The sequence below is a fragment of the Danio rerio genome, chromosome 4, assembly GCF_052040795.2.
Source record: "Danio rerio strain M-AB ecotype USA chromosome 4, GRCz13ab, whole genome shotgun sequence".
NCBI classification, from domain to species: domain Eukaryota; kingdom Metazoa; phylum Chordata; class Actinopteri; order Cypriniformes; family Danionidae; genus Danio; species Danio rerio.
The window spans coordinates 53,111,451-53,133,615 of record NC_141024.2 but is presented as its reverse complement, the minus strand read 5'-3'; the positions used below and the strand labels follow the sequence as shown (position 1 = coordinate 53,133,615).

The 22,165-nt window shown below is 36.2% G+C and overlaps 4 protein-coding genes across 7 annotated transcripts in view; 2 read left to right on the top strand and 2 right to left on the bottom strand.

Moving 5' to 3' along the window:
- LOC137490924 (uncharacterized) overlaps positions 1–22,165 on the bottom strand; it is a 671,652-nt gene that overhangs the window by 379,906 nt on the left and 269,581 nt on the right. The gene's annotated exons all lie outside the window — the stretch shown is intronic.
- The window catches only part of si:dkey-151g22.1, a 472,026-nt gene that overhangs the window by 312,780 nt on the left and 137,081 nt on the right, over positions 1–22,165 (top strand). The gene's annotated exons all lie outside the window — the stretch shown is intronic.
- The window catches only part of LOC108183685 (uncharacterized), a 301,560-nt gene that overhangs the window by 249,562 nt on the left and 29,833 nt on the right, over positions 1–22,165 (top strand). Inside the window, exons 3-4 of one of the 2 annotated variants that reach the window (XM_088650273.1) lie at positions 17,749–17,880; positions 19,095–19,238. The gene's annotated coding sequence lies outside the window, so the exon portion shown is untranslated. Of the gene's footprint in view, positions 1–17,748; positions 17,944–19,094; positions 19,239–22,165 lie in introns of those variants that run through there. The other variant, XM_088650272.1, reaches the window with a different exon arrangement.
- On the bottom strand, positions 1,460–17,578 carry LOC100150619 (C2H2-type zinc finger protein). Its single transcript, NM_001327999.1, has 3 exons — positions 17,539–17,578; positions 16,941–17,090; positions 1,460–3,249 (listed from the first exon to the last, which is right to left on the bottom strand). Exons 2-3 carry the CDS (start codon positions 17,023–17,025, stop codon positions 2,156–2,158), a joined length of 1,179 nt encoding a protein of 392 aa, NP_001314928.1. The 5' UTR covers positions 17,026–17,090; positions 17,539–17,578; the 3' UTR covers positions 1,460–2,155.

Here is a 22,165-nt window from a genome sequence, read left to right as displayed (position 1 = left end):
GCATGTTGAACACATCCACCACAACAGGAAGTAAAAAAAAAAAAAAACTGCGACTGCGTTAATTGCATAAATTTTTTTGACGTGTTAAATATTTTCAATAAATCGCATGCGTTAACCCACTAATTTTGACAGCACTAATATATATATATATACACACATATATATATATATATATATATATATATATATATATACACATATATATATATACATATATATATATATATACACACACACACACAAACACGCGCACACACTAGAGCTGCACAATTAATCGTAAAAAGATTGCAATCTCGATTCGACCTTCTAGACGATCTTAATCCAGCATTTCTACGATTCTGTCAATCATATTTTCAAGTTCAGGAGAGAAGAAAAAGTGGCCGAACAAGTCTTCACATAGTTTTACATTTGTTGTTTAGCAAAGTGGACACCTCCGAATGGTGTTGAAAGAGTCACATGCTGTATTTATAAGATATAATTCACCCCAAAAATGTCATGTTTGTCTTCATGTAATAATGTATTTGTAACCGCAAAATCACACGTGACGTGAGCTGACCGTCAGCTGTTACCACAGAGTGGGCGGGTGTGCACACTGAATGAAGTCTACTTTAGTGAACAGAACCTGCATAAGCTGTGAATAACAGGTAATAATGTTTTAAATAACATTCAGTTTGTAGCAAAGAGTGATCGATTGGGGGCTGCGCGGGAAGTGAACCACTCTTAGCAGTAAATATTAAACCGAAAGAGCACACAGTAAAAAAATAGCAATTCTCATTTTAGCAAGATTTGTGCAGCTCATCTTTTCTATATATATATATCATAAATTATGTAAAACATAGCAAGAAAATTTTCACAGTATGTCTGATAATATTTTTTCTTCTGGAGAAAGTCTTATTTGATTTGATTTCAATTTTCTTATAAACCATTTTAAAGACAAAACTATTAGCCCCTTTAAGCAATATATTTTTTGATAGTCTAAAGAACAAACCATCTTTATACAATAACTTGTCTAATTTACTGTCATCATGGCTAACATAAAATAAATCAGTTATTAGAGATTAGTTATTAAAACTATAATGTTTAGAAATGTGCCGGAAAAATCTTATCTCCATTAAACAGAAAAAATAAACTTGTTTTTTTTTAACTTGTTCAAACTACTTAATTAAAATGTGCTGAAATAACACAATTCTTGAGATTTCATTGGGACAACTTAATGTTCAATCCACATAAATTTGTTAAAAGTGTTAAGTTAACCTAATTTGTGTTGTGACACCATGAAAGAATTGTGTGGAACCCTGCAGTTTTTACAGTGTGTGCAATGTGCACAAATATGGTTATCAGTTCATAATAAGTTGAAGCACATTGTTAAATTTTGCTGTATTTGGCTTAACTGTTCCTGGGTGGCTCGCCAATGTATAGTTGACTCTAATGCATAAAATAAGTAAGCTGACCAAAGTTCTTACGTGGAGAAAACTTTATTGAAGACAATGAATAGTGCAGTTCCTCAGCAGTGATGTTAACTCGTCAGTCTTCAAGTAACTTAACCCAAAGTACCACCCCAACCTGTAAGCAGGGCGAGAGGGGAGTGTGAGCTCAGGTAGATCTTGATGAACTCCCCAAACTTGTTTCTATTCTAATGACAGATATAGGGTTGGCTTAAGGGAGATATAAGGCTTACTAAGAGCTCGACTATGGTGCCAATGTAATGTTCTGTTTACTTAAGTTGTGTGTTTTTGGACTGTGGGAGGAAACTAGGGAACCCAGGGGAAACCCACACGAGCACGGGGAGAATGAGCAAACTGCACAAAAATGTCATCTGGTTCAGTAGCGACTTTAACCTGTGACATTCTTACTGTGAGGCAATTGTGCTAACCACTGGGCTGCGGTGTTGCCTAATCTAAAAAGAAGGGGGAGTAAAGGTGGGAGGGGGATTCTTCAAGATGAATATAACTAAGGTAAGAAACTCTATTTATAGTGAGTTAGGAATCATCTGATTGGTGAATCATGTTTTATCTAATGTGCGACCAGCCATGGACAATCATAAGCATGTGATCCTCTCAAAGGTAGTTTATAAATAAACTTCACTTAAATGAACAGCCAAACTCAGTGAAAAAGCTGTCGTTTTGAATATACCCGTGTTTGTGTGGACAAGACCTTAATGTTGAGGACTCTGCTCTCCATTGTGAAGCTTTAGGTGAGCGCTGAGGCTTCTTTTACTTTTAAAGCCCTTTCCACACTCACTGCATCTAAAATGATCCTCTCCTGAGTGAGTCTTCATGTGTTTCTTAATGGTGTCTTTGCGATTGAGACTCTTTCCACACTGATCACATGTGAACACTATGGTTCCAGTGTGACCATTCATGTGGTTCTTGAGGCTAGCTTTGGTTGAGAAGCTCTTTCCACACTCATCACATGTAAACGGCTTCTCTCCAGTGTGAGTTCTCATGTGGTGTTTGAGTGAGCTTTTATGTGGGAAACTTTTACCACACTCTGTGCATGTGTAAGGTTTCTCTCCAGTGTGAATCCTCATGTGGATGTAAAGGTCTTGTTTTTTACCTAAACTCTTTCCACACTGTTCGCAGGTGTAAGGTTTCTCCCTAGTGTGAACTCTTATGTGAGCAATCAGGGTCAGCTTTTTACTGAAACTCTTTCTACACTGTTTACAGCTGAAAGGCTTCTCTCCAGTGTGAGTTCTCATGTGGGTTTTTAAGCATTGTTTTTGACTAAAACTCTTTCCACACTGTTCGCAGGTGTAAGGTTTCTCCCCTGTGTGAACTCTCATGTGAATTTCAAGGTTTGACTTTTGACTGAAACTCTTTCCACACTGTTTACAGCTGAAAGGCTTCTCACCAGTGTGAATTCTCATGTGTGCTGCAAGGTTTCCAGCATAATAAAAGCTTTTTCCACACTGTTGGCATGGGAACTTCCTCTCTCCAGTGTGATATCTTATGTGGGCTTTAAAGCCTTGTATTTGACCAAAACTCTTTCCACACGGTTTGCAGGTGAAAGGTTGCTCCCTAGTGTGAACTCTCATGTGAACATCAAGCTTTGACTTCTGACTGAAACTCTTTCTACACTGTTTACAGCTAAAATTACACCCAGATTTGGATTTCCGAGGTCTTCCGTGTGATGAAGTCTTTTTAGTCAGTGTGGGTTTTTCATCAGTCATTATTTCTTTTGGTTTCTCAAACTGCTGTTTCTCATCTATTTCATTCTGTCCACGAGTCTCTTCTTTCAGCACCATCAGATCTAAAAAAAAAAAAAAGTTAACTTTAGTATGAAGGCTCAAAGCGATAAGCAAGAAATGGATGTTTCACCCACAAATGAAAATGACTTTACCATTTACTCTCCGTCATGTAGTTTTAAACATTTCATATACCTTGTAGAATATTTAATTTGGGGGTCAGAGGAAAACCAAGCTCTTTTTGTGCTGTGGCTTTAAATGGAAATAAACAAATGCACTCGCTCTAGATTACTCGTGTTGTTTCCTCGATTGAGACAAATCCTGCATGTCCATAGCAAGTATGCATAATTCACGCTTATATTTGCAAGTTTGCATTATTGTATAAAACTTATGCAAATGCTTAATGCCACGTTTGCTTTAAACAGGAGTGATGAGGAGATGGCAAGATGACATACTTTGTTACTTGTTTTTATTTATTTGTACTTTTGCCTTTGTTTTCTTGCCTTTGTGCATGTCCTGAGGCTTAGCTGAAGACCTACTTGGTGACATTGTATATACCTGACAAGATGCAGAAATGCTATCTAAAAGGGTTACTTGTGGTTCGTCCAATCAGGGACAGTGACAGCGTAAATATACAAAATAATAATGATAACCCAGGGTTTACGAATGTGAACTGTCTGTTATTGAACACCCAGAATTATTTTTTAACCCCAAGTATAGCATGAGCAGTGTGGAAGGTGACTACAGATAACCCAGAATTTATCCAGGTATAGATTGACCCAGGGTTAACAATTTGAAGTTTGAAAAGCCCTAAGAATACTCAGCATCAGCTCTCAGGATAAACAGAGTATAATGACAAACAGCGACAATTGTCAATCATGTCATGATGACCTGGGGCCTGTTTCAGTAAGGAGGTTCAACCAACTCAGAGTTTAAACTTGAACTCTGAGTTGATTTACAGAGAGATTAAATTCTCAGAGTTTTCGGTTTCAGAAAAACATTTGAGCTACAAAAGTCTTTCAGTCAAGAGCAGTGAGGGATTTTCTCCTTTTGTTGTTTGATTAATGCTAAAAACAGTCGGCAGCAGGAATATTGCGCACTGTCACTTTAAAAATAGTGCGGCTCTGATATGGTTTCTCTTTCACATGTCTTTTGATTCTCAACTTGTTTGTTTATTATACAAATAAGTGTTAATATGAATATTCACTAAACACAGCACTCTGACACAAATTTGTATGTATTTGACCATTAAAGCGCTCAGATTAAGATGGCGTTAGATGTGTGTTCTATATGATGGAATAATCGTTTATCTCGATTAATGGTTTTTCATAATCATTAGAAGCCAAAATCGAAATTGAAACCAAATTTTTCGATTAATTGCGCAGCCCTATCAAGTGGTAGAGGTTGATATAACATTTAAAATGTAAGCAGGACTAAAAAAATATTTTTAGAACGAGTAATAATCCAATTAATCTAGTTACAGTACATGTCTGTCGAAGGTTAGTGAATTTAAGCTAATTATTCATTAAGAAAGGACAAGCCATTCTGCTACGTGACTTTGTTCTTTGTGTGACTGAAATGTAGGCAATAGCTATGTTTCCATCCAAAAATGCTAATTAAATTTATGCGCAAAACTGGGATGTCACATAAAAGATGTGCGAACAAAGCAGCGTTTCCATCCAATGAATCAAAGAGAACAAAATCGTCTCTTCCTGATTAACAGGCCCCAAATATGAACAGTAAAAACAGAATTTACTGCGGTAGAAGAAGCTACATGAATCTTTTCTTTATTTAATAAATTACTTTCACCTCGGAGGACAATGCTGGCACAAAACGAACACGTTTTGGCGTTTGAAGCAATGAGACGCAGAGAACAGACACTCTTGACACGCTCTAGATGCTCTGGAGGTCATTATTAATCTAATAACATTAATACTGAAACAGTTCAGGTGTTTTAGAATGACCAAAACAACATTTCAGATGTTTATAATGTTCTCAGCCTGCTGGTTTGTGCATTCACACACATTTTCATCATCATATGATCTCTTGTAACAAACCCTTTTAAACAAACCAATTTTTTTATGCTCATAGCCTATCCAAAAAGCACATAAAAATAAGTGGCTGAGTGAGAAATACCGCTTCATCTTTTAAAAAGGGGAGGAGACCGACAGAAAACTCTCAGAGACAGGCTCTCTTGCTCTGCAAACAAGTGTGTTCATGACTATACATACAAAGAAAAACAATAAAATGAGAAATATGACTTTGCTACAACAAGCAGCATTAGGCATGGGCCAGTATAAGATTTTGACAGTATGATAACCCTGAATAAAAAATATCACAAATTCATGGTACTGTGATTACTCCTTTAAATGTCTGGGTAAACAGAAACTTTTTCCTCTTAGAACACAAAATATTTTCTTTTGAGAAACTTTTAAAGTATTTTGGAGCAGTAAACATGTCAGGCTGAATCACTCAATTGAATCCTTGACTTCTGCTGTCTTCATTTGTTTCATAAACACAGATTTCTTTACAATTAAAAATGGCATCTTTGGATATCTTTTCTGCTGGAGATACTGTTGTCCTGAAAAACTTCAAACAAAATGTAAAAAAAAAAACTTACATATACAGATGAACGGTACAGCAGAAAATATTGGCGGTTTTAAAACCTCGACTTTTTTCAAACTGCGTTATACCTTAAAAACTTTTTTAGGATCTAAAAATGTATAATTTAATAAAAGTCTCAAGAAAAAAGATTCCAATGGTGGCACCTGCTGGTACGTGAAGAATATGGTCAATACTGATGAACTTTACACTCAAATGTTTGCATATCATCAGCATGCTGTAATTCATTTCTTAAGCAGCAAAAGTCGTTTTTAGACTAGTTTGTTGGCCAGTTGTAGTCAGCGCAATGTTAAACGTTATTGTTCCTCTATAGTTTGTTTTGTTTCATGTCACCCTGCAGCAACATCATATAGTTTAGAATTCTGTACAATGTTTTATAATAATTAATTACTTTAGTGTTCATTTTATTGTTGGCATCCACGTTTTTTTTATACTTTAAACCAGAGTTTCTGCAGGTTTTACCAAGTTAAATGTAAGACTTTTAAAGACATTTTTAATACCATTATGACAATTTTAGACTCATAAACGGCTAAAGGCTAAGGAATTTTTCAAATACCCCAGATGAAAAAGATTTTAATTTGCCCTATTTAAAAAAAAATATGATAATTTAATACATTTAATAATACAATAATAAATTAATACATAATATATATTATAGATACTCTTAGCAAAAGATTTTAAATTGTGTGTAATACCATGCAGGCTTTACTTGTATCCACACACTTTTTTCCTAAATAAACTATCTTTAAAAAATAATTAAAAATGAACAAATGTTTTAAAAACTATAACAAACTAAATCTACACAACAATCTGTCCTTGATGTCTTCAGCAGTGAATACATGGAGCACATTTAAACAAATGTTATTGTAAGGAAAATACTTAAACCATTATAATAAATAGAGTTAAAATGACCTTTTTGAATAAAAAGTGGAAAGTTTTATTGAGATGGATTGTTGGTGATTGTATGGGTTTTGGCCAGATTGAGCAGCAAAACATAAACTAAGGAAAATGAAGACTTGTTTAAAAAGATTTAAGAACTACAACACAACATTTCAGTAAATTTATGACTTTTTAAGGCCGAAAATTTTGATTTTGGAGTTTACGACATTTTAAGACCCCGCAGAAACCCTGTTTAAACACAATAGCCCTGATAATTAGTTATTATAATAATGATGAAATTCTAACTCAGTTACTATCTGTGAGAACTAGTAACAACTGCTAGAAAAAAGTTTAAACCCATAAAGAAGTCGATGAAAAAAGTTAATTTGGATCAACGTGACATATGCAAATGGAAAGCCAACACTTTCACCATAATAGCAGATATCTTCTATGAGAATACTGTAGGTCAAATATCTTCAGCCCAGTTAAAGTTTTTTTTTTTAATTAGTTGTTTTTATTTATTTTATATAGCGCTGGTGCTCAAGGACGCTTTACAAACAGTAGGAGAACAAGAAAAGCAATAACCTTAAAGGGCCATGAAACCCCCTCGTTTCAGCAGGGTGTTTTCACACCTCTACTTTGGAAAAAGTCAGAAAAGTGGGCGTGTCCAGCTCTGTTTAGGGGGAGTGTCGGAGGAACTAAAGTGGGAGGGTGTGGGAGTGTCTATATGGGCACGCGCGAGTTTCAGTCAAAATACTCACACACAGTAGAAAGTGATGGTGTTTAACCTACATGGACATCTGTAGTGGAATTATTTGCCAAATTATTAAATGGTGGACTTTAACTGCAGTTTGGCTCTTTCATTCAGGGAATTCATTCATGCCCCTCGCGACACACGAGATATTTGATTCGAGGATCTGCTCTACGCGTGTATTTTTCATGCAATGTTTGATACCGCACGGCGAATGAGAGAAAAAAAAACCTCCGCATTTTCCGGAAACTTAGATGCACTCGGCCGGTAGCGTCAGAAAGCCGCGTGTGTTATTATGGTCACTAAATGCGGTTAAAAACCCTACACGAGGTTAAAGTTTGGTTGTGGTCCTAACATGTTACGGTGCAATAGTTAACCTAGTTCGATACGAACAAATTGAATAAACAAAGAGCACTGGTCGCTCACTTACCAAATCTGTAGAGACAGGACAATCCACAGCAACTAGAGCAGCGTCTTAATGAAGAGAATACTACAAGCGGATCCGGATATCAGCGTTTGCAGATGAGAACAGCTCTCAGGTAAACAATAATCCTCCTTAGACACGCAAGTTATTGTTGTCGAGCGTCGCGTACACTGTTAATCCACACGTGAGTCTGAGCTCTCACAGAGAGAAAAAGAAAACGAAACTTAACGGCAGCAAACTATAAAACAACACTTCACGCTTGTTTTGCCAACACAACGTGGCGTCCATGTCGTGTAAACACAGAAATGAATATTAATGAAATTGCACAATAGAGCGCGCTGATTGGTTTGAACCAAGCCTTACTCATGCATTAATGCAGCACACTGTAAGACGTAATAAGACACACTCTGGCACAGACGCCCAGTCTGCACGCTGGAATACATGCTATTATGTCATGACCGTGACGCAGCTTCAAAAATTCGTTTCAAACAGGAAGTACGAATTTGCTTGAAATAACGCAAAAACAACCAATTTACACTTTTTAGTGAAATATAGGTGTCCTAATAGTGTTTTTAGCAGTGTGGGACACATATACGACTGTCAACAGCTCAAAAAATGTGTTTTGGTGTTTCGTGACCCTTTAAGAAGGTAGAGAAAATGGGAGACTAATAATAAATAAAATAATGATAAAAGACACGAGAACAACAAGAGAGAAACTTATTCCTGTCTTTCAATAGTTATGTTTCCATCCACCTATTTTTATGCACATAAAAAAACGGTTAATGGAAACACCATGATGCAAAAAAACAACAACGTATGCGCATAACGGAGTAGCATAAACGTTTTATTCGATAAGAAAAGATAAAAAAATCACGATGGTAAACACGATACAAACTCCAGTATGTGCATTAAAAAAGATCATGTGATGATAAAAATGTGTATGAATGGACAAACCAGCTGGCTCAGTACATTATAAAACATCTGAACTCTTGTTTTGGTCATTCTTAAACGCCTTACAGTTTAAGTATTAGTGTTATTATATTATTCATGACCTCCAGAATTAAGAGCTTTTTAGCTTCGCGTCTGACACCTTTAAACGCCACTACGCGTTCACTGCGTTTCAGAATTACCCTCTAGGCGCAAGTCATTTATAAGATGAAGAAAAGATTAGCCGCATTTCCACTGTCGGGCATGTGCAAGCCAGGGCTTTTATCGGGCAGGGCCGGGCCAATCGCAAGGGGGGGGTTGAGCAGTGAGGCAGAAATCATGTCGCGTTTCCACTGTCGGACTAGTACTCGCAGCGTGTCATGCAAACCCCGCCCCCAGAACGTCCCCCGAATCAAACGTCACAGGCAGGCAATGCAGAATCAGGCAGATAATGCATGGATGACAGAAAAAAAGGTAGCCTAGTTTCTGCTTTCACTCACCCATAAAATGCTCTGTTCACATGATTTGATTAATATGATCGTATCCAGATACTTTATAAATAATATTTCAAACCTCCTCTGGTGTTTATTGTTTTAGAAAATATCTAAAATCTTTTTTTCAGATAGGCCTTTGTAAAATGAAAGTTTAATATGGCTTTAAAATGGTTTGATTTATGTACTTTTTATAGGCTACCTAAATTATTATAGCTAGATTTTATTTGTTTTATTTATTTAATGTGATTTTATTATGTCTGATATTTGTAATTATTTCAATATATCTTGGGCTATTTTATTAGGATATGACACAATTGTTTTTGAGTCTACAAAAATTTGTAAAGTTTCATGTCTTTCTGTTGTATTTATGTTGTGTATTATCTTCAAAATAAATAAAAACAGAAGCTGCTCGCAGCATCAACAGAGCTGTGAGAGAGCGCTCTTTTGCTCGGTCTCACAATTACATCCAGGCAGCTAAACACGCACAAACACCTTTTAAACTTAACAAAAAACTTTACTGTCTGCTGTGTCTTTAATATGGTGTAAAGATTATTATACGTTATTGAAACATCAAGTAGGATGCAGCAAAGTCACTTATAAATGAAAACTTTATTATTTTATGCAACAGCCTTACATTTAAAAGGGAAACATAACGGCGATCATATGCAAAAAGACCCCAGCCTAAAAGGCTAGATGCTTTCTTTCACCTATTTTTTTATTTGGTTATTTGTTTGGTGCATGTACTCGTATGCGATCGGAAAACTAGTGTCTGCCTCTCCTTTCACTCTGACCCGAAGCCCCAGCTGGCCCAAGGTATTAGGCGGGCCGAAAAAGGCTGGCCGCTGGCCCCGAGAAAGCCCCGCTTTGGCTCTATTAGGCCCTGGAAGTGACAGTGGAGAGAGAGAGAGATTTAATTTTATTGCCATTTCAGCTTCTATGGCTATGTCATGGCAAAAAGAAAATAGATCAAGTAAAAATATTCTAACAATTAAAAGTCATCAACAGCAATAAATAATGTACAAGGTAAAATATATAAATAATAATAATAATGATAATATATAAGATAAAAATCTAAAACAGTTTTTTAAGATTTCCTTTTGATAAAAATTCTACAACTTTAGATGGATTCACTTTTAAAAATATTTCCTTTAAAGTCTCTCCAGATAAATATTGTTTTCTGATAACATTAAAAATGGGGCATTCCACAAGAATATGTTTAACTGTTTGGTTTCTGTTGCAATAAAGGCATTTTGGTGGTTCTTCTCCTTTGAGTAAATGTTCATGTGTGAGTCTTGTGTGTCCAATGCGGCATCTTCTATACACAATCTCATCGTGTCTTGACTTTAAAAAATAAATTCGATTTTTTTCCTATTTCAGGTTGAATTTCAAAAAGTTTATTTTCTGGGCACTGATACCATTTTGATTGCCATTTGTTGAGAATATATCCTTTTATTAGTGGCTTAAGATCCGAAGTTGGGATTTTGCACTCCATCAGTTTTCCTGTTAGGGCTGTTTTGGCGGCTTTGTCAGCTTGTTCATTCCCAAGTAGTCCAGTATGTCCTGGGATCCAGCAGAAGACTATATTATAAAACTTTCTCTGTAATTCATTCACTTTGATAAAAATGTCAATAATAATGGGATGCTCCAGTTTAAAAGAATTTAATGCTGTAGACAAGATTTAGAATCAGAAAAGATAATAAAATTGTGTCCTTCAGCATTTTCAATGTGTTCCAGCGCTAAAAAGAGTGCCTTTGCTTCAGCTGTAAAGATTGAGCTTTGATCAGGAATGCGAATGCCGTGGTGTGATTGACCCATTACGATTGCTGCAGAAACATGACCGTCCTTTTTTGATCCATCTGTGTATATTGGATTATGGGTAGGATAAAAATGTCTGTTGTTGATATGTATGTGGGAATGTATCAGCCTTCTTATGCTTGCTTAGATCCAGATTTACTTGCAACTTATTTAATCTCCATGGTGGGACCGGGCAAATGAGAGTCTGGTGGATGGAATCAAGATTTACATTTAGGTTTTTTATGTGTGTTCTGATCCGCACACCGAATGGTTGAATATAGCTGGGTCTTTCCTCATACAAATCCAAATATTGAGGTTGAAAGATTGGTTTGAAAGCTGGGTTGTGTTGATTTGTCTTTATTTTTACTGCATACTGGAGAGATAATTCCAAGCGTCTAATATGAAGAGGTGGTTCATTTGCTTCAGTGTATAGGCTTTGAGCAGGTGAAGTTCTGAAAGCTCCAAGAGCTAGTCTAAGTCCTTGGTGGTGTACAGGATCCAGCATTTGTAAATAAGATTTTCTAGCGGAGCTGTAAATTATACTCCCATAGTCCAGTCGTGAGCGCACCAAAAGTCTATACAACCTCATTAAAACAGTAGAATCTGCCCCCCATTTTGTTTTAGCAAGAACTTTAATTAGATCCAAGTTCTTCAAGCATTTGTTCTTTAGAGCTTTTATATGTGGGATGAAGGTCATTTTACAATCGAAATGGAGTCCAAGGAATTTCGTTTCTTTAACAATCTTGATGGGTTCCTCATCCAAAAAAAGTTCTGGATCATGATGTAGAGATCGTAAAAGACAGAAATGCATACATACAGTTTTGGTTTTGGAAAATTTGAAACCATTTTCTGTAGACCAATTACTCACTTTGTTTATGCATAACTGTAGCTGTCTTTCAATTATGTTCATGTTTTTCCCTCTGTAGCATATACAAATGTCATCCACATAAAGACTGCACATCATGTTTCTTCCAATGACATCCGTGACACTATTAATTTTAACCATAAAAAGAGTCACTGAAAGGATGCTGCCTTGAGGAACTCCTTGCTGTTGTATTTGAGGGTCTGACATAGTGGTTCCTACTTGATCTCGGAAAGTTCTATTTGATAAAAAGTTTGAAATGAAGATGGGTAAATTTCCCCTGAATCCCATTTTATACAGATCTTTAAGAATGCCATATTTCCATGTAGTGTCATATGCTTTTTCAAGGTCGAAAAATACAGCTACAACATGCTCCTTTTTGATGAATCCATTTCGTATGTAAGACTCCAGATTGATGAGATGATCTAATGTACACCTTCCTCTTCTGAAACCACATTGGAAATCACTTATCTGATGATCGGACTCAAGCTTCCAGACAAGTCGGTTATTTACCATCCTCTCCATAGTTTTACATACGCAGCTCGTCAATGCTATAGGTCTGTAATTGTTGGGGTCTTCATGTTCCTTCCGAGGTTTTGGTAAAGGAATTATGGTGGCTTCTTGCCATGATGGTGGGATATTTCCTGATTTCCAAATTTCATTGAAATTATCCAGGAGGAGGCAAAGACTCAATTGGGGAAGATGTTTAAAAACTGATAATGTACTTTGTCTGGTCCGACTGCTGTGTCATGGCAACACTTTAGAGAGTTTAAAAGTTCCTCCATAGAAAAAGGTTGATTGTAGATCTCTGTGTTTTGGGAAATGAAATTTAATTTAATTGTTTCTTGGTTAGTTCTGATTTTTTGGAAATTTGGCTGATAGTTTTCTGTAGAGGAATTCTTTGCAAAGGTTTCTGCAAGTATATTAGCAATGTCATGTTTACTAGTCAGCAGAGTGCCGTGATTATCGATGTGTTTTAGTTGTGGTCCCTCTCTTCCTTTCATTTTCCGAATTGCATCCCATATTTTCTTTGATGGTGTATTTATTGTCAGGCTTGACACAAATTTATTCCAGCTCTGTCTCTTTGCTTCTCTTATATATCTCCGTGCCTGTGCTCTGCAAATTTTTATCCTGATAAGGTTTTCAGAAGTTGGATGTTTTGAAAACATCTTACTGCTTTTTTCCGTGCTTTAATGAGTTCTTTACATTGGTCATCAAACCAAGGATTCCTTCTCTTGCTCTGTTTTGTCGATGTTTTTGGTACAGATTCATCTGCTATTTCAATAATTTTTTCTGTGAACCATTTGATTGGATTTTCTTTATCCTGTTGCTTGCCATCAAGTCTCTCATAACAAAGGGCTTGAAATGAGTACCAATTTGCCTTTTCAAGTTTCCATTTTTGGGGTCTCTGTTGTATATCTGCGGCTGTTTTGGTTATAATCAAAGGAAAGAGATCACTTCCACAGAGATCATTGCAGACATACCATGAGAAGTCAGTGGCTAAAGTTGCATCACATATTGTTAAGTCAATGGCAGAGAAGGATCCATGTCCTGGGTGTAAGTATGTGTATGAACCATCATTTAAAAGACACAGGTCATTTTCATTAATTAGTTTTTCCATCTTCTTTCCCTTTGCATCAAGTTGTTTTCCTCCCCACATAGGATTGTGAGCATTAAAATCTCCCATGAGAATAAATGGAGGGGGGATTTGTTCCACCAGATTTTCCAAATCTTGATGTGAGACAGTAGCTTCTGGGGGAATATAAACAGAACATAGAGTAATAGTATTTTGCAAAGTTATACGGACTGCCACTACTTGTAGGTTTGTATTTATGTCAACATTACTATGAATAACATCATGTCTAAGTAATATTGATGTTCCACCACAAGGACGTTGAAGGTTTGGGCCATATGCATTTAGGCATGTAAAATGTTTCAGAGATATATTGCTCTCTGGAGTAAGATGGGTCTTTTGGAGACAGAAAGCCAGGGGATTATAAATGCAAGCAAGACGTTGTAATTCAGAAAAATTGGCTCTTATGCCACGGCAGTTCCACTGAATAATATGACTTTCCACTGTCAAGTTGGTAAGACATACGAGTGCCCTTTGGTTTTAGTTTTAGGAGAAGTGCTCCGACTTCGAGGTTTTTTGTCGTCTGACATTTCGATGTCTTTTGAGCTGCTGGTCTTCATCTTCTTATACTCTTGGCTTGTTTTTGCTTTTTGAGGATTTGGTTTTTTGTCATTTTTGTTTTCGGATGAGTGTTGTCCTGTAGATGAATGTTCTTTGTGATTTACTTGAGTTTGATGAAGTACAGTCTGACTTTAATGATAAGTACACTTAGTATTTACTGGAGTTTGAGATTTTATTTCTTCAAATTTTTCATTTATCCACGTCAAATCTGTCTGAACGCCGACAGACTGCAGTTTTGGTTTCATCACAGCAGCAAAAGTTTTTTCCAATTTAAAGAATGAGGAGTTCTCTACAAGCTTTCGAGCTTCCAAATAGCTCACCTTCTTGGTGCACTTGATTTTCTGGATTTCTTTTTCTTTATCCAGGTAGGACAGTCTTTGGATGAGCTTGGATGTTCTCCTGCACAGTTGCTGCACTTTGGTGTTTTTTTTACATTGATCACCATGTTTTTCCTATCCACAGTTTACACAAGTAGGCCTGTTTTTGCAAGAAATCGATCCATGTCCAAACTTTTGGCAGCTGAAACACCTGAGTGGATTAGGTGTAAAAATGTCAACATTAACACTCAAGTATCCAATTTGAATCTTTTCTGGAGGTAGAGGTCTACTGAATGTTAAAATATAGGTTCCTGTTTTTATTAGACGATCTTCTCTCCTGATTGTGATTCTTTTAACATGTATTACATCTTGAGTCATTAACTCTGTAGTAATTTCAGTCTCTTCCATGTCTTCTAGCTCTCTGGTACGGATTACTCCTTTGCTATGATTTAAAGTTGGATGGTGAAAAGTTTTCATAGCAACACCAGCAAGCATATTTGCACGTAGTAGGTTTTCTGCTTGAACCTTTTTGGAGCATTCAACAAGAATTTGTCCAGATCTTAGTTTTTTACAATCTTTCACTGTTCCTGCAATCCCAGAGATGCCTTTTTGAATAGCAAAAGGAGACAGTTTAGAGAGTGGCATGTCAGATTGTAGAGATTCTAGAAGTATAAATCTCTGCCAGTTTTCACTTTTAGGTAGTAGACTGATGCCATTTCCAAAGTTACAATCCAAGTCCTGATCCGATAATTTTCTTTTTGGGTTTTGTTTGTTTGCCATTTTTGTATGATTTCAGATTCATCACTCTTACTCCTCACCCACCTCGGAGCCCAACAAGGGGATGCACAGAGCCGCGGATCTCCACCGGGTATACATCAAGGATATAAGAATGATATACTCAAGCAAGCATATTTAAAAATATGCATTACTCAATTGACCCTCAGCCAAAGCCTTCTGGAAATTTGCTAGATGTTTAAAAAAGTTAAATAATCCAGGGCATTTCTTGACTAGCCGATTGATTGGATCGGGCCCTTCCAACCTCCCGTCTAAGTGAAATAGGAGCCAAAGTACTGTGTTGGATCTGCAATAGTCGCAACAGTTACATTCCTCAAATACCAGGATCTCTTTTTCCACTGACACGGGTCACAACTCACGGCTGAAACAAGTTGCCCCATTTTTCGCCTCTTACGATCAGCAAGGGGGTGCTGGGGACCTATTCTACCCCGGGTCCCCACGAGGGGCATTGTGGAAGATCTCCTACTGAACCTTTAATACACTTGCATAGTAATCGTATCTCAATGCTTTTACTAGGGGATGTTTTTTTTTTTTTTTTTTGCACCGTCTTCCCATGTTGTCCATGCTTAAATCCACCACTGGCAATGCCGAACGTTATTGTTCCACTATAATTTGTTTGTTTTGTCTCATGTCGTCCCACAGCAACATCAATATAGTTTAGAATACTGTACAATGTTTTATAATAATTAATTACTTTAGTGTTCATTTCATTCAGCATGTTTAATATTGGGGCATCCACGTTTTTTGACGTACTTTAAACCAGGGTTTCTGCAGGTTTTACCAAGTTAAATTTAAGACTTTTAGGACCATTATGAATGAAATTTTAGACACATAAAAGGCTAAAGGCTAAGGAATTTTTCAAATAGACCAGATTTTGTATTTGTCCTATAAAAAAGAATTATAGTTTAATACATTTAATAATACAAAACATTTATTCATTCATTTTCTTTTCAGCTTAGTACCTTTATTAATCTGGGGTCGCCACAGCGGAATGAAAAGCCAACTTATCCAGCATTTGCGTTTTACGCAGTGGATGCCCTTCCAGCTGCAACCCATCTCTGGGGAACACCCATACACACTCATTCACACACACACACACCATGGACAATTTCGCCTACCCAAATCACCTGTGCCACATGTCTTTGGATTTGTGGGGGAAACCGGAGCACGTAGGAAACCCACTCAGATTCTAACTCAGATACTATCTGTGAGAACTAGTAACAAGTACTACAAACAAGTTTAAACCCATAAAGAAGTTGACGAAAAAGGGGAATTGTGATAAACATGACGTATGGAAAGTACTAAGCCAACACTACCACTGTAATAGCAGATATCTTCTATGAGAATACTGTTGGTCAAATATATTCAGCTCAGTTAAACTTTTTTATTTATTGTTTTTATTTATATATCGCCTGTGCTCAAGGACGCTTTACAAACAGTAGGAGAACAAGAAACGCAATAACCTTAAAAAAGTAGAGAAAGTGGGAGACTAATAATACATAAAATAATGACAAAAGACATGAGAACAGTAATGAAAGAAACCCATTCCTGTCTTTCAATGAGTGCTTATGTGCATTTAGGAGAACTAGGCAGCATACTCAGGGCTGCAAGATGGATTTAATTTAGTATTCTTATTATTAAAATATATCTGAATGAGGATCAAATGACTGAGTTGGTGTTTGAGAATGAAAATCAACCTGTTTGTTCCTGTGGATCTCCCTGTTTGACTGTGAATGTTTCTTCAATCTTCACATCTTCACTCTCCTCTTTAATAAACGCCATCTTTATAACAGTGTGGAGATCAGTCACTTCAGCAGGAGTTTTTCTCTGCGTTTGGACACTTTATCCTGTTTAAAATGAACAAAACAAAAAAAATGTTCGGTTTAAAATAAATAAAACAATGAGCAGAATCAAAATAACTTCTCTTCAACACTTACTTCAACAGTCTTTATATGCGAGTCATTAACAAAAATAAATCAGGAAAGTCTGAGCAAGTAACAATAGCCACAAATGAGCTGATTAAAACTAGTACTCTATCTCTTATATATAGTGATGTATACTTAGAATGGAATGACATTATGCTATCTAATAAATTAAACTTTCATTAAAACACTTATTACACACGCTTCTGTTACTTTATTCAAACAATAGCCCTCATTACTGTGAGTAAAATAGTAAAATGTTGTATAAAGGGTTAAAATAATAGTGTCAACAGGTACATAAACTAGCATTAGATGAAAAACCTGAAACTTTATTTTAATCGGTTTATATTCATGTAAAAGCTTTACAACAAACCTTTCTCCAGTTGAATCACATCGAATGAGTGGCGCAGCCTCATAACGCCACACGCCACGGCAGAATAAAAGTCTTTTGTTTGGTTTTTTTTACTCTTACTGTTGCAGTCATCACTTACTGATACATTTCTCCCTCGTTTTCCATTTTATAAAAAAGGCTGAAAAAGAAGAAAAATTTATTCTGTCCACCAATGTTTCTCTCTGTTGTCAGGAGATTGTTTGGGAAACAGACAGCCAATCAGCTTTATCTGAGCCACATACAGACAGCCAATCAGCTTTCCCTGATCTGCGTGCAGGCAAATACCCCGCCCATGGCGCTCAGTCTGAGGCAGAGAGTGGAGAGGTTTGTTTGCTGTTTATCACCTTTAATTCCACTTATGTTACGAGTGTTGTGCGTCTATTTAAAGTAAGTGTATTATATCTGACCTTTGTAGTGTTTGCAGATTTGCTATCTTGCGGCTTTCTACTTTTACTATGTGCTTAATGCTAATATACTCTCTTGTTTTTAGCTCGATGCTACGCTTTAAACACTTCTGTAATGCGTTAACAGTTAATCGCGGGTCATCTACAGGGTAAAGTTGGTTTTATATTTGGATATTCAGACATTCTCTTTAATAATATGATTTCAGAAAAATATTCATTGCAAATTCTAAATAGGGAAATCATATTAGCAGCCAATGACTATCAAAGTACAACATTGTTTACAGTCTATTAACGTTAGATAGTTCAAAGTCAAATAAACAGTATTAATGTTGTTTTCAACTCATACTTGCATGCCAATTCCAATCGAATATTTAAAGTAACATGGTAAACAATATAGAGACTTCTAAATAAATGAATGTGTGATTATAAAACCAACTTTACCCCTATAAATCATTTTAGCAGCCAATGATTATCAAATCACAACATTGTTTACAGTCTACCAGATAGTTCTTATGTTGTTTTAAAGTCGTCTTTATTTTTTTACCGTGTTACTTTGAATATTCAAATTAGCATTCGAGTGTGACTTCAAAACAACATTAACACTAATTCACTGTCAATAGTGTTGTACTTTGATAGTCATTGGCTGCTTTTATTTCTCTATTTAGCATTAGCAAAAACTACTTTTATGAAATTATATTATTAAAGTCAATGTCTGAATAACCCAATAGAAAACCAACTTTACCTCTATCACATGTAGAATCAGCCACTGAAGACTTGCACACATTAAAAACCTATGTGTAACTTAATAGAATGTATATATTTTTAATGATGTTAGAGAATGTTTTTATTCAGGAAATATTTTTAAGGCAAATGTTTAAAAATGTGTTTTCTGGAGGACTTTTTTTTTTATCATTGATCAGACTGAAAGAGCTTATAAGATATTGAGTGTTGTTGTTATTTGTGTGTTTAAAAAAAAACAATTATTGATGTTTCAGAAAGATTTATGATTGTCAATTATATATTGAATATTTAATACAAGTGTTGCCATGAATATAGATAGTGCTGCTAATAATGGCATTAAAATATAAATATATTCAAATAACATGTAATTAGAATATATGTCTCCTCCTCCAGTGAAGCTCCCTCCTCCTCTAGTTCAGCTATAAACACTGGAATATTCCCATCAGGCTCCAGTGAAGAGTTTATTGAAGGAAAGCAGGAAAATGAGTGATCCAGAACCCTGCAAAATTAAAAATGAAGACTCTGAACAACAAATAGGTTGGTGTTTATTCCTGATCAGGGGTTGAGCGAGGGGTTTGTTGGGCTTTTGTGGCTTCAGCCCTAAATGTATTTTCCAAAGCCATGAATCTTTTGGGTTTAAGTTTTGTCAATGTAGTTTTTCAACATATTATGCAAAAATATTTAAACCGGTTCATTATTGCTTTCCCACAGGATCAATAAAGCAATATCAGCTGGGCTTTCTCTACCTCTTTTCTTTATTTAAGAGTTTTTTTTTGTTTGTTTTTTTCATCAGAGGCAGCCCCACAGCAGTAAGCACTTTCTGTCTCTCCTTTCTGAAAGCGAGTTTGCACACACACTGTGGTCATGCAAAGACATGCCTCATGTCAGTCACTCTTAATGCTGCACCACAATTGTACTTCATGTTTGTTTAGGCTTTAATTTCGTATTAAAATAAGCTTGTTGGAAATTCTGAGGGGAACGTTGGATTGCTATTGTAACTACACACGCAAGAGAGTCAGGCAGTCTTGTCTTTTTTCATTTAGGGCTGACAAAAATTCGATATGAATATATATCACGATAGAATTTTTTTTCAGTAACAGTGATATGATTTTTAACTCATTTCCTTTATTTCGATATAAATTTGCAAATATTTTTATATTTATAAGATCTTATACATTTGCAAGGTTTCCATGGGGTCTTAAACAGTCTAAAATATAAAAATCGAAATTTAAGGCCTTAAAAATGCGACATGATTTCGGCTGGCGGAGCTCACGAAATGTTTTCAGACTTGAGTGAATAGTTCATGCGATGCTGCGTTTGATTTTTGTTAAATATGAAACACTTTGAAGAGATTTTGTCTGAAACAGGTACTGTATGACATCTTAACAATCCGTCCATGCGTGATCATAGGGAGAATCAGATGACCAATAATTATTGGCTAGAAATTGCAACAGAAGTAGGAAAGGAGGAAAGTTTAGAAAAACCTAAGGGATAAGTTTGTTCAAACAAACAACAAAGGCCATGGCAAAAGTGGAGTCACGGGTGGTTTTAATATTACACAATATGTTTTTCCACCAGTCATAGGTTGTACACTGATGTATAAATTGCAATTTTGAATTTAAAACAATTTATAAGTTATAAACTAAAATTAAGTAACAAATTATGTCTTTGCTACAGTTGAGGTCAAAATTATTAGCCCCCTTTGAATTTTTTGTTTTTATTATATTTCCCAAATGACGTTTAACAGAACAAGGAAATTTTGATAATATTTTTTTCATCTGAAAAAGTCTTTTCATCTGAAAAAAAATCTTATTTGTTTTATTTGGGCTAGAATAAAAGCAGTTATTAATTAAAAAAAAACATTTTAAGTCAAAATTTTTATTCCTCTTAAAGAGCCCATATTATACATGAAATAGGGTCATATCTTGGTTGTAAGGGTCTCCAACAACAATTTAATATGCATGCAAGGTCAAAAAACACTTTCGTGGTCTTATAATCTGCATTTATTTTTACCTAATTATCCCAGCGACTCCTGTATGAATCGTCCAGTGATTCATTTGTTCCCAAACCCCTCCTTAGCGCGAAGCTAATCTGCGCTGATTGGACCAATGACAGTCTGTTGCGATTGGTCGACTGCCTTCAGTCAGAGAGTGAAATGCGAAACAGCTAATCAGCAATATCAAAGTAATCACAGTTCATACACGCTCGATAGTGTAGGCGTGGATTTTAGCTGCCAGTGGATCAATGTAAATACAGACTATGGACTTGAAAATACAGACAACTAACTATTTTACTGAGCAAAAACTCAAAAACAGTTGAGGAGATCTCCTAGCTTCTCACTCTGCTCTTTCCACAGACACACACACGCACTTAACCCTGCTCCGGACGACAACGCGCGCGCGCACACACACAAACACACACACCTCCGGACGACAGCGCGCACACACACACACACAGACACACACACTACTCCCCGTCCACGGAGCTCCGTTAAAAAAGCAGCACGCATCGCGTTTTTAACGTGACTTTGCACGCGATAAGAGAATATAGCCAGTTAACCTGATACAGTACACGCGGTTACAAGTAACAAATCACAACTAAATACATTTGCAAGCTAGAGTCAACGAGGCAACTTTAATCGCACGTACTTACACTTGAGAAATGGAGGAAGAAAAATCCATCCTGACGTCCATCAGTAAGTTACTATTTACTGATCCTTCCTTTAACAAACGCTGATGAAGTATTCTTTGTAGCATGTAGTTTCCAGAAGTTTCCAGTAGTTTCCAACTGCTTGGCTATAATGCTGAGGTTTCATCTTTGGGTAGAGACTCAATATATCCATCTGCAGTGTGACTTCAATCCACCGGCATGTTTGTGTGTGTGTGTGTGTGTGTGTCTGTCTCTGGGTTTCTGCGTCAGAGGGCGGGGCCTCAGGTTTGAAATCTCCCGGGTTTGCGCGTGCACGTGAATAACTTGGTTTCGTTCGTACGTCATGGCGAAACACCTAATGAATCGGTATCAAGGCGACTCGTTTGAAGCACTATGAGTCGACTCTTTTATAGATGAATCAACCGTTTTAAACACTGTATTCTTACAGATTTAAGCCTTAGCTGGATACTTCACTTCACTTAGAGCTGTGTTACACACTACATGGAGGGGAATTTTCAAAAACCCATAATATGGGCTCTTTAAGCAATATATTTTTCCAATAGTCTACAGAACAAACCATTGTCATACAATAACTTGCCCAATTACCCTAACCTGCCTAGTTAACCTAATGAACCTAGTTAAACCTTTAAATGTCACATTAAGCTGTATAGAAAAGTCTTGAAAAATATCTAGTCAAATATTATTTACTTTCATCATCGCAAAGATAAAATAAATCAGTTAATAGAGATGAGTTGTTAAAACTATTATGTTTAGAAATGTGTTGGGGGGAAAAAACCCTCTCCTTTAAACAGAAA

Excerpts from the sequence above, each read along its gene's own strand:
- LOC100150619 (NM_001327999.1), bottom strand. The coding sequence starts at position 17,025 with ATGGCGTTTATTAAAGAGGAGAGTGAAGATGTGAAGATTGAAGAAACA. Across the intron at positions 3,250-16,940 it reads AGATCCACAGGAACAAACAG|ATCTGATGGTGCTGAAAGAA; the intron begins GTTGATTTTCAT and ends TTTTTTTTTTAG.